This window comes from Lampetra fluviatilis, chromosome 17 (assembly GCF_964198595.1).
Source record: "Lampetra fluviatilis chromosome 17, kcLamFluv1.1, whole genome shotgun sequence".
NCBI lineage: Eukaryota > Metazoa > Chordata > Hyperoartia > Petromyzontiformes > Petromyzontidae > Lampetra > Lampetra fluviatilis.
Genome location: NC_136291.1, coordinates 4,825,040 through 4,837,814, shown reverse-complemented (window position 1 = coordinate 4,837,814; position 12,775 = coordinate 4,825,040). Strand labels below are relative to the sequence as shown.

General features: G+C 43.0%; 2 protein-coding genes across 2 annotated transcripts in view; one reads left to right on the top strand and one right to left on the bottom strand.

Moving 5' to 3' along the window:
• The first annotated feature begins 696 nt into the window (after positions 1-696).
• The window catches only part of SCARB2 (scavenger receptor class B member 2), a 53,185-nt gene continuing 41,106 nt past the window's right edge, over positions 697-12,775 (top strand). Inside the window, exon 1 of the mRNA XM_078864036.1 lies at positions 697-717. The gene's annotated coding sequence lies outside the window, so the exon portion shown is untranslated. The remainder of the gene's footprint in view (positions 718-12,775) is intronic.
• LOC144936728 (putative 2-ketogluconate reductase) lies at positions 2,933-6,899 on the bottom strand. Its single transcript, XM_078863857.1, has 5 exons — positions 6,530-6,899; positions 5,753-5,924; positions 4,581-4,759; positions 3,886-3,982; positions 2,933-3,095 (listed from the first exon to the last, which is right to left on the bottom strand). The coding sequence occupies exons 1-5, from the start codon at positions 6,897-6,899 to the stop codon at positions 2,933-2,935; spliced, it is 981 nt and encodes a 326-aa protein (XP_078719983.1).

Here is a 12,775-nt window from a genome sequence, read left to right as displayed (position 1 = left end):
CGTATGATTGGATAGAGACCGTTACAAACGGGTATAAAAGGGCGAGTGCGGGGAGCGCCGCCAGTTCTCCTCACACGAAAACAGAAGCCCGGCTGAAGAATCTCGGACCCTGGACCAAGCCTTCCAGCTCTTGTAAGAGCTGAGGCTCAGTGTTCCAGTGGTCAAGGGGAGAATAGGTCCTGGCAGGCAGGACCCTTGCTCCCAGCCTTCCAGCTCTTGTAAGAGCTGAGGCTCTGCGCGACCAGTGGTCAAGGGACCCACCGAGCCAGCGGTGGGTCAAGCTAGCCTCCCCTAGGTCCCAGCCGGAGGACGCTAGGGTAGCGGGTAGACTGGGAATAGCTCCGGCCAGTGCGGAGGCTGTACCTCCCTAGGCTAGCAGTCAGAGCCGTGTAAAGGTCCCGCCAGGTACGGAGGCTGTACCTCCTTCGGCTACGGGTGAGGGAACCGTATATCCCTCTGTGTGTGTGTATAGGGACTGTGTCGAATGAAAGACAATAAACCAGTGTGTGTTTATTCATCTGTTATTATAACACCACTACTATACAGTCGTATAGGCCGTAGATATTACAGCAGAGCGGCCGGTAAGATCGTGGCTCGGGGGGGGGGGGGGTAGCAGCCCAGCCCCAGCCTGCCAAGGTGCCACTTCGGCAGGCTGGGCAATCTAGGCGAGGCCGGAGGCTCTGTACGGGACTACGACTCACCACACCACTCTGTCAGGTGAGTACTTTGTGCTATAGAGTCGATAAATACTGCTATAGAGTCAGCATGTACTACTGTAGTGATAGCAGGTACCACCACAGTCGGTATGCACTGCTGTTAGATTTTTAAGAGTAGATTTGAAATAAAAATGTTTACCCGGGCAACGCCGGGTACTTCCCGCTAGTTATCTGTAATGTATACGCTTCATTGCTTATTTACGCTCTCAGGTGGCATTAATTCCCATATTCGACAGCCACAAGTATTGTTCCACCCCAACCCATTTGTTTTTTTGGACCAGCCCAAATGGGCCAATGAGGTCGCACGGAAATTTGGGCCGGTGTGTTTACAAATGCCGGGGCCGATATTTAGTCCCAGTCCGTCACTGGCCGTGGTCCCTTAACGTGACCTCTGACTTACACGGAAAAAACTTCGCAGGACCCTTGTGAAAGGTCTTCAGACTTAACGAGGCTTTCCTGGGTAAACAAGCATTATAAATAAATAATTATGCTATGCATTTGCATGAAGGAATTTTTTGGTTTATTAATAATGGCGTAATGCTTAATGATGACCCTAAACGTTATCAAATTAGCAGTAAACTAACACAACATGCGCATGTCACGACCCAGCAGTATTTATGTTGCATTACGTGCCAGATATTAACGTGGTGGTGATGGTGGTGGCAGCACACGCCTATATAATCCAGCACTGGAGGTGAGTGTTGGTGGATCGCACAAATGTGAAATTCCCTTCCCGTGGGCATAGAGGCATAGACACCCTGGCTTGCCATGGGAAGGCAGTGCAGCAAGCGAACTATTCTCCATCTGTTTCCATCAGTACGGTGATAGTGTGTTGCCCCCCTCACGCGAGTGGATTTTCTCCAGGTGCTCCATTTGCCTCCAACTTGCATAAACACTCATTAATTGGCAGAACACATCGTTAAATAAAAAGCAATGCAGGAGCATCCAGAAAAACGTCATACGACTCAGTATGACTTTCCTGGATAAATAAGTTATTTTATAGATTATAATGTAAAATTACTAGGAAAACAGTATCACGGAGTGCATTGCCTATGTAAAAAATGTAATTGATACCTACAGTAATACTACAGGTTATAAAAAAAAGTTACAGTCACCGTTAACATTTATTTTTTATTAATATGCTGCAACAGCATTTATTGCATTTCACAAAGGATATCATGCAGTTAAGTACATCACTTTCATTTTCTGTGTGAATTAGATATTTGTAAATCGATCTATGATATTGTATTTTGCATGTAGCTCTGATCACTTGAGGGTTTTTGAGTACAAGTTTTTAAATAATTCTAGATTTGAAGCTTTCGTGACTGCAAGAATTTATACTCTTAGGTTTTTTCGGTAAAGTCACGTAGGTAAAAAAAATAATAAATGAAAATAAATCAATTAAATCACGACGTTTCGGAGGTAATACAAGCTTCCTTCATATGGTGTAAAAAGGCACAGCAAAATAACTGTAGTGAGAGTTACTTGTGATGGGACATTATTATATAGGGTAAGAGGAGGGGTGAGGAGCCAAGGAGGACGGGTGCAGGATGGGGGGGGGTTTGAGGTGTGGGTGGAGCGTGTGTTGCCTCCGAAACGTCGTGATTCAATTGATTTATTTTCATTTATTATTTTTTATTTTTTTACCTACGTGACTTTACCGAAAAAACATAAGAGTAAGTTTTTTTAATGCCATTTGTATATTTCAAGATGGCACGTTAAATCCATGACTGTAGGGGTGTCCTGGATGAAGTTATATATGTAAAATAACTCATGCTAGCTTCAATGAACAACTTTACCATTAACTTTTATCGGGTTTCTTTTACTATGGTATATTCTCACAGATGACTGCACAATTCACCTAATTAATCACTTTGTCAACAACTTAATCCACCAACTCTCCCAGGACACCCTTCAGAGGGAATTATGTAAATATTTACATTATATATCAATCAAATGTTTTTCTTTTAACTCAGCTGTTTGTTACAATGCATTTTTCAAGCACCCATTGCGCTTGTAAATTACGCAAGTGAAATATTTTAGATTTAACTTCATGCAGCTCAGTGCGAGTCCGTGTGTAGTTAATACAGTTAGATGCTAGTCAACGTGTCGTTAATACAGTTGGGTGCGAAGCAAGGTTTAGTTATCGCAGCAACCCACATTGCGGCATTTTCTGAATATAGCAACGCTGCTGGGTTGTGCTCGAGTAGTGGGTTTCAGCCCTGATGAGGTTTCACTTCGTGCGGGATGGGCCGGCCCTGCACAGCTGCCAGGGCATTTGCTGCAACACTTTGAAGCATCTCTCGTCTCGTGTGAACCGTGGAGGCCCCGATGTGAGGAGTGACGATCACGTTTGGAAGTTGCAGCAGAGGGTGATCCCTTGGAAGGACAGTTCCACAAAATTGCTTGTTAATACCTTTTGAAATAAACAATCCAGTACAACGTCGCGTATCCGACTCGCATCCACCCTGACCAATTAACTGCCCCCAACCATTGCATTATTTGCCTATGGTATAACTAATTTTCTACAGACGTTCACATTTACACCTGCAGCCTAGTCCCCAGAAAGTCGGGCACGCAATATGCTTTGCTGTATATTCTCCAACTCGTTCCACAAAGTTGAGAAAAACCAAACCAATTATGATAAAATCCAATCACTTATCACTGCACTGTGCAGTACATTATTTTTCAGTCAAACAAATACGAAGGAAATGTGGTTAAATACTAAAAGTTAAAATAACTTTTTATTTAATATGTGCTATTCCCATCCTTTGCCAATTTCCAGCCTCTGTCAATGCACGGCTGTCCTAAGGTTTCCCTACAGTTACACCATACCGGTCATGGAGTGCCTTTCCAAGAACCTGCCCTCAGGTTTGCCATGTCTGAGGTGCAAATAAAAGCCAGCACATGTCACAAGAAGACGAATCTCTCAATACGGGAAGAGGGGTGAACTACATGTCAATGAATTGTCCTGAGTGGTGTATAACCACTATTATTGTGCACCTGACAACGACCGGGACTTAATGTCCTGGGAAAACATGCCGATTTCCCAGCATAACTACCTCAAAAAGAGAACCCTTCTGGGAAAAACCAGGACAGTTGGAAACCCTTCCCCACCTCCGTACATTAATATTATGACACTATATGAATCAAAATGCATTCATTGTACCTGGGCAGTGGCTCTGGGTCGGTGACGTCAAGAGCAGCTGCTCTGATCCACTTGTTCTGGAGGGCTTCCACGAGAGCAGCTTGGTCTATCACAACGCCTGGACATTCGCATTACGTTGACACATTAACACTTAGTTCTGACTTGGCAAAACACGGGGCTTAAATTGCCACCATACACGTACATCCATTAACAGTGCTCTCAAAGTCTGCGGCCGTATTTTGAGACCAAGCAGTGCAACATCTTTTTACAGCATCTAAATCGGCTGAAGCCTCCCGTATGTCACGTGACTTGTTTGGCCACCACCACTTTGAATCCCTCCTCTCTATCTGCCCCCTGTGAAAACAGACGCTGCACAATGCAGCGTCAAGGCCCTTATATAGACTACTCCCTATCCTCGTCTTACTGAACCCTTTAGCTCGGTTTATTTATTCATGTTCCATCCTTTTCCTCTAATTTCCCATTTTGTATCTTCTCTCTTCCCTTCCCCATTCCTTTAACCTTTTCTTTTCCATGCAATACATCCTTGAGTCTACTTCCTTTGGTATGCTATGAGTAAAACGTTGCTAGTATATGACAATCGTGTGAGTGTTAGTACTGTTCTGCATCTTCAAAGAAAACGCTCTTTAATGAATATTTTCATTAAAATTAAGATCCTGTGTCTACAATGTAAATACTTACTTAATCCATTGTCATACCTCTGGAGATGTTGATGATCGTGGCATTGGTCTTCATCAGCTTGAGTTCCCGCCCTCCAATGATTTTTACTGTTCCTGGGTTTGCATCGACTGCGATCATGAGGAAGTCAGATTTTTCCAGGGCTTCGTCAATATTTTGGCAGTATTGAGCACCCAAGGCTGTCTCCTCATGTATTGGTCTGAAAGAAAACTCATATATAACGGTTAGTACACTGAACTTGCATTCCAAATGTTGCCTCTTCATCTCCCAGTGCAGCAGTTGAAACAATGACCAAGTTTATTAAATTCTCCCCCCCTCCTGTGTCCACCCAGCAGTACAAATGGTGACACCACAGTCGATCAGCAAGTCGAATGGTGGTGAGGTAAAGTATGAACACTTCCACCTCTTCCACGACGTCTGGCCAACTCGGAAGAGTCGGATCAAATCAATCTTGACTTAAAGCTTTCGTGACTGCAGAAATTCATATTCTTTGGGTCTTTTGGTAAAGCCACCTAGATATAAAAATTATAATTATAAATTAGATAATTATAAATTATAATTTTTATTCTTTTTCTACCTACGTGGCTTTACCGAAAGACCCAAATAATAGGATAAAATACTCTCAAGACAGACTTTCTCTATTGGAGACCCTTCCGCCAGTAACAACATTACCAAGTTATCACAGAGCTGCACCTTTACCATTTTAGATCAGGAATTAATGTTCTTATTAAGTCATTCACCAAAGATAGGAACATTCAACCAATGGCTTAAATTATAGAATTTGTCACCATAGTGTATACTTTTTGAAGTTACTACAAATCTTCTGATCAGCACAAATAACTAGGAATTTCTAAGGAGCACAATTATCACCCAATAAGGATAAATGACCTCAAGCCACTATTCAGTTAAGAAAACTGCAGTTTTTTTGGGGACATCAAATGATCTGGAGAACTATCCAAATCCATCTTACACGGCACCATTGAGGGGGCTACAAAAATAAACTTGGATTCAGAATATAACAGATTGGACAGGCTAATAACACAACCAGCTGAGCCATGAGATTGAGGACTGGACAAGGTTGGGGGATTTTATCACGAGAGCTACTAACATGGTGCCGAATCACTTTGGCATGAGACTGGTCTTGGAAGATGGCGCATAGTGAATGCATCCTTTCTAAGGTGAACACACGTACCTCCTTGTGCGATTGTGGTATAGAATGGACATGTGAAAACCACGGGCTCTCTCCGCCACCAAACGGCCAATACGACCCATTCCTAAGATCCCAAGAGTGGCACCATAGACGTTCTCGCCAACCAAGATGTGACCTCCATCCATAAAATTCGGTGATTTTGTAAGGTAGGCACCTGATGGGGAACCGAATGAAACGTCACCTTAGGTCTAAAAATAACACAAAGTCACGGACAATAGATTGTCTTTCCATTGAAAATACAAATATTAATTCATCAGCCCATGGACCCTATGGAACGAATGCCTCCCGGCTGTATTTTTAAGCAGGCAAACTGGACCAGTTCAACTGTTTGAATCCCATCAGCATTTTCAAGCCTGTTCAACAAATTATACAAATGTCCAGATGATTGGCGCATCTAGAACATCAAAACATACGCTTGAGCCTGGTGATGTTGCGACATGGCTTTCCAATGATACGTCTTCGCAAATCTGGACCATGATGCTGGCACACATAGCCTGCATTATCAGATAACATCATGAGAACGTTAACGTCCACTGTGAAACAGATGGCCCATGGTTAGTACACTTGCTTTATTAAACATGAGCCATCTGTTTCACAATGGACCCTGATATATTGCAGGTGTATTAACTAGGGTGACCGTTGGGCTTGAACTGCCATCTTTTTCAACAATTGTCAAACACGCTACCGCTGGGCCATGTCACTGTCGGATCATGGCTATGTCAGATTGCTGGTGATCATGGCTTCCTTGCAGTGAATTACCATTCACCACCTCCCTGGCAGATGCAAGTAGCAGAGCCATGCCCATGTCAGCCGTGGTGGCAGAGACAACATCCGGAGTGTGGGACACAGAGACGCCATGGCTCCAGAGCAGAGGCAAGTCGAGATGGTCAACCCCCGCTCCAGCACTCGCTACCGTCCTCAGGTTAGGAAGACTATCCAAGAGGTCTTTGGTGACTACAAGTTTCCAGCATAAAATACCGATGGCCTCGACTTTTTCTGCCAAGCCTTTGTTTTCTTTAATATTCGTTAATGTTACCACATTGAAGTATTTAGTGATGCACTTTACTTCATCTTGATTATATGTTGTAGAGAGATATTCCGATACCAACATGTATGGCAATTGTTCCATGGCAGAAACAATTCCCGAGTTGAGAAATTGATGCTTTAGTCTACGAAAAACAAGACATATTACAAGAGAACAAACATTATTTTGGTGGTAGAAAAACAAAGTTACCCCATATTCCATTTGATAATACATTTTGTCGTGAAAATATTGCATATAAGTAACCTATTCTTTGGGTCTTTCGGTAAAGTCACGTAGATAGGTTCAAAGAAAATAACAAAAAACTACGACGTTTCGATGGCAACACAAGCGATCGTCATCAGGAAAATGATGACAACCGCTTGTGTTGTGATCGAAACGTAGTTTTTTGTTATTTTCTTTGAACCTATTTACGTGACTTTACCGAAAGACTCAACGAATATGAATTACTGCAGTCACGAAAGTTTTAAGTCAAGATATAATTAACCTTTCACACTTCTCTCCTCTACCCGTATGGCTCAAACATGCAATTAATAATAACTCAAATGTAGTGTATACTGAGAAAGTGACATACCTGTGAGCCACCGGAGAAAGCAACTGTATATGATCTACACACTTGTAAAAGCAGAATAACAAGAGTATTTTAGTGAATAAACTGCATGCATGAAGGAAATTCGTACGTCCGACATGTATGTTTGACTGAATTCCCCTTCACTTTGAGCCTTATAAAATGTTCACAGAATTTCACTTTTTTCTTTTTTATAAAACAAGGGGGTAAAAGCTCACAAAATTAGTAAACTAGTACTTAATAAAGTACTGTATTACAAAAAGTTACATATTGAACCATGGTGAATGTAAATTTTCAGTCAGTAATGACATGTGACACATCACTTTTCAACCATTGCCAGTGTTGTTTGAGAGCCCAACTCCACCTCCCCCACACATTCTGTACATGATGAACCCTTGGGCAGCTGCAGTGGCTCGGGATTCAATTGCACATGCAGTAAACTGCGCATCATAGCACACCTGCTGTATGTATGTTGAAATTAGTCATACGTAGCTGGGATTCAAACTTCGATCATTCGCTTCACAGTGCAGTGTGATAACCACTGCGCCACTAATCCTTCCACAGATTTGGGAATTATTGTGTAATGACAGAGCGCCACCTGGGGGGTTACAGGGGACATCTGCACAGCCACCGCTGGGTAACCGGTATCCAATCTGGAGTAGGGATTCAATCTAGACCAAAGGTAACGGGCGGAGCTACGGGGAATATTTGGGAACCATCTGGAGGGTTCCACGAGGGGGCGTGGCCGTAGGCGGAGCTTAGCTCCGCCGGGGGGTATATAAGCAGAGGCAGGAGAGGACTCGGGGTCGGTGTGGGAAGCCTCGGGTCCGGACTGCATCGCCGCTCGACCTCTCCGCACCAACAACCATGTGGCGAACCTCCAGCGAAGCCGCCTCTCCTCCAGGCACGCTGCCAGCCAGCGGCGTAAACGGAGAGAGAAAGAGAGGGGGAGACGTGTCGCAGCAGCGGACGGGGAAGCGAGAGAACTACCCAGAGAGATATTCTTAGGTTTTTTCGGTAAAGTCACGTAGGTAAAACATCAAAATTAATAAAAAATAAAATAAAAATAAAAATCACGACGTTTCGGAGGCAACACAAGTCTCCGTCATCAGGTGGGACCGTCACAGCCAGATTAGCTGCATCAAGTGAGGCAATGATTCAAGATGTAATCCCTTAAAAGCAAGTTGAGGGGGGAGGAGAGTGGGGGGGGAGCTCATCAGAATGTGGTAGCCAATGAATGGAACCTAAGAATATGAATCCTTGCAGTCACGAAAGCTTCAAATCCAGAATACCCAGAGAGAGAGTGCGGAGCTGTGCAGACATTCTGTTACATAAGAGACACCAGTCCAGAGTCGTCGTGGAAGTCGTTTATTACAATTGTATCCATTATCTGAGTGGCTGGAAATGCAATGCCTTAATTGTATGTTACCAACAGATTTTTCAAGGATGCAAAAATTTTAGCAGGATTGTGGCAACATTAAGATTGCCATAAATATTACACCGAGTTATAAAAGTTAATCATGGCATGTTTATGGCTTACACATTTGAAATGGCAGATTGTACACACAAAATACTGCTAGTTCTTTTAACTTATATGCCAAGGGAAATGTTGTTCAGTTAAACGTGTCAATGCATGATGTGTGAAAGTTTGCAATTTGGAAAATAACGGGATTGTTTTTAAACATTTTAAATTTTCATACAATGTATTCTTTTGAAACAGAAACAAACACTGTGCAGTCAACAGAATTGTCAGGGCGTTTATTTATTTTTTATTTGATGTCCGACCCAGATTTACCCTGCTTGTGCTATCGACATCATGGCACAAGAATGATACCCAGTCAACCCTTTCAGAGCAGAATACCCATATGAGTTATAAAACGGCCCACGGAGGTGGACATCACTCTGTGGTCCCTTCAAGTGACCTCTGACCTAAACAGCAGGGGGCAGCATTTTTCCCGCAACTGGTCCGTCGTGCGTGTGAAAAAGCTTAGAGAAAAACGCTCCAATATGCCGCAGCACTGTAAGAGTAATGTTCAGCGTATGACAGTCACGCCAATATTTCATTGTCAGGGCTGGATAATAGCGAGATTTAGCGTGTAACCAAATGGAATATGATGGTTGTTTTTGTACATTCATTTGGTCTATAGGGCTGAGACCACTACAGGGGCCGTCTATAAATGACGTCACGCGATTTTGGACGATTTTTGACCCCCCCCCTCCAAGTTCGATTCAGTACAGTACATAAAATCCGTGATCTAATTCCATCTGTGAAGGATGTCATCCCTGACTTGCAATACCATGGAGTCTATAAACTGAGTTGCAGCTGTGGTGACTGTTACATTGGGGAAACGAAACGTCATGTCTCTGATCGTGTCCGCGAGCACAAGTCGGATTTGAAACACGGCAAAATTGAGTCTTCCGCCGTTGCCGATCATTGCTACAACGCGGTGGGCTCTCATGATATTGTTTTTTCCGAGACTAAGGTGCTCTGCAAACCCTCTGGCTACCATCAAAGGTTTGTACATGAAGCCATTCAGATATACAAACACCGACCTAATTTCAACCGTGATGATGGGTACAAACTTAGTAATCATTGGAAAGATGTTATTAACCATGTAAAAAAGATTTAACTACACATTTTTGGACTATTCTTATCTGACAGGCACTATTTTACTTTACCGAGTGTTAACATCCCCAGTGTTTAACAGTACTCTCTTTATTGTCAGCCAACACTGGTATAAACATGGGCATTTTCGTTCTTTTCTATCATGTGTATCATCAGGTGCTTGTGCATAGATATGTCCACGTACACTTGCACCCCGTACTCTCTTTTAGCCCCCCCCCTCCTCTTCCAATACGTCATCATGTGCAACAATAGTTACTTGCGCACAAACACGTCCACGTCGCCGACGCCTACGAGCACTTCGTGCCTTCTTCTAGCCCCGCCCCCCCTCCCGATACGTTCCATTCATTGGCTACCACATTCTGATAAGCTCCCCCCCCCTCTGATCCCCCCTCAACTTGTATTTAAGGGCTTGCATCTTGAATCCCTGCCTCACTTGATGCAGCAAATCTGGCTGTGACGGTCCCACCTGATGACGGAGACTTGTGTTGCCTCCGAAACGTCGTGATTTTTATTTTATTTTATTTTTATTAATTTTTATTTAATTTTTTACCTACGTGACTTTACCGAAAGAACTAAGAGTATGTAACCCCCCCCTTCGTCACACGGCGTCATAAAAAGTCAGACCCCCCTCAAATATGACGTCACAAAGCTCTGCCCCCCCCCAAAATAAAACATGCTTCAAACCGATTTAAACTAGTGTCATTGCAGTGCGCATTTAATGTGGGAGAAAACATTTATTAAAAAGTATATTTAATTATGTGTTGTCTATATTTATTTAAAGTTGCGCATTTTGATGTGACGTCACATTTTTCAACCCACCCCTCGTCACACATCGTCATAAATGTCTGACCCCCCCCCTCTAGGTGCGTGACGTCATTTATGGACGGTCCCACACTCTATCCTCTTAACCTCTGAGCTACGCAACCACCTTGACAGGATTTAGTTTTCAAGAGTAGTGTAGTGAAAATGCTTTGTGATGTATCTGGTAACATGCTTATGACATATGTCAGGGTCCCACAATATACTGTCGAGTAATAACACTATTCAGCAGATAGAATTTTATATTTTGAAATGTCCTGAGGATAATCTTGTCTCATTTGTCTCACATTAGACACATTTACAATTTATTTATGCCATGCTATACACTACAAAGTAATAACCAAACACGAATGTTGATTAAGTAAGGTTTAGTACTTTTTTGTGATAATTTTTGTGCGTTCTGTTAGCTGCCGTAGTATTATTAGCCATGGCATAAATATCAATTGTAAAAACCAAAGCATTTAAATATCAAAAGTTAAGAGACGTGAAAATATGTTGCTGTACAGTTCATTCAAAGTAGAGATACTCTTATAAAAGTGTTTAACAAGTCACCCAGCTATTTGTCAGCATTACCGAATCAACAAAGGAACATGACTCATTGGCACGCCATGTGTGGCTCCAATTAACCTGAACAATGCGCCCTAACTCGTACCTCAATGTTAACATGCCTAAAATTAAATGCAATAACTGCGTATACTTTTGTGGTTTTGCAGCGTGTCTGTAGGTTGGATTTTCGGGTTGTTAAAGTATTTCACGAGTAGCCCAGCAAGTTGTGTCAACATTACAGATCAATGCAGGAGCATTACTCATTGGCACACTCATATGTGTTTTGGCTGCTTAAAGAAATTGTGTTGAAAAACATCACTACAGATGACCCAGAAGCGATAGTACCAGAATTGTTATTCTACAATCTACACGATAATACATGGCCTAGTGCTTGGGAGGGGTGTCCCAGTTAAAATCAAAGCACTAGTGCGAAATATAGGTGCACTTTACTCTTTGGTTCTTTCGGTAAAGTCACATCGGTAGAAAAAAAAAATTTATCACGACGTTTCGATCGCAGCACAAAGCCCATCACACAGCCAGAACCATCGATACATCGAGGCGAATGGAGCAGAGGCACCTAACAGGTGCAATGCAACTCAGAGAGTAGGAGATAACAGCCAAACGGCAGGGAAGATTGGAATACTGTTGTATCCTAGCCTTCTTCCATCATTGAGATATAATGAATGAAAACACACCAAAAAGCAGCAAACTGCAAAACACCAGGTGTTGTTAAGTAATGAACTGGAGGAGGGCTAGGATGGCAGAATTGCAACCTTGCTTCAAGGAAAGATAAGGCCTGATAAACGGGCACATGTCACCCGTGCAGGCGGCAGAGACAGTGGGAGAGTCAGCCAGACATAGTTAAGGCAAAAAGCCCAACCATCTATGACCTCAGCACATGGGCGAATAATGGGGCAGTGTCAACTCGAAGGCAATGAAAGGAAGCAGAGGCGCCTTTGTCTAAATCACAACCACAGGAAGCCAGGAATCATCACTGATTGTGTGTTTAGGGATTCCGAGCTAATTGGAACACGTGCACACAGGGAGGAGAAATACGCCTTGTTCTCCTGCAGCTGAGGGAGCAAACCCAAAAAGGCCAAGGAATTAAATTATTAAATAAGTGGGTCAGCTCAAGGCTGTGTGCACAGGGGAGGGAGCTGATTTAAACAACCCTGCACGTCTGAACGTGAGGGGGCCTTTGACCTGAAATTAAGAATAACACTCCCAGAGCAGAAGGTTGGGTGGCCACAGTGAGACGAATAAGAGGGTTGTATATCTCTCAAGGATGCAGACTCAGCAACAACAAGGCTGCGGGGGTCACCAGAAGTTCGCGTTCGCCTAGTTAAGACAAAAAGCTCAATTATTCTGTATTGCTATTAAAGTAACGTTAAAGTCGGAATTTAA

Bases quoted from the DNA above. Each gene is read 5' to 3' on its own strand.
- LOC144936728 (XM_078863857.1), bottom strand. From the start codon at position 6,899: ATGGAACAATTGCCATACATGTTGGTATCGGAATATCTCTCTACAACA. The intron at 5,925-6,529 runs GTAATTCACTGC...GTTCCCCATCAG, and splicing joins TGCCAGGGAGGTGGTGAATG to GTGCCTACCTTACAAAATCA. The intron at 3,096-3,885 runs GTACAATGAATG...TGTCCTTCCAAG, and splicing joins GACCCAGAGCCACTGCCCAG to GGATCACCCTCTGCTGCAAC.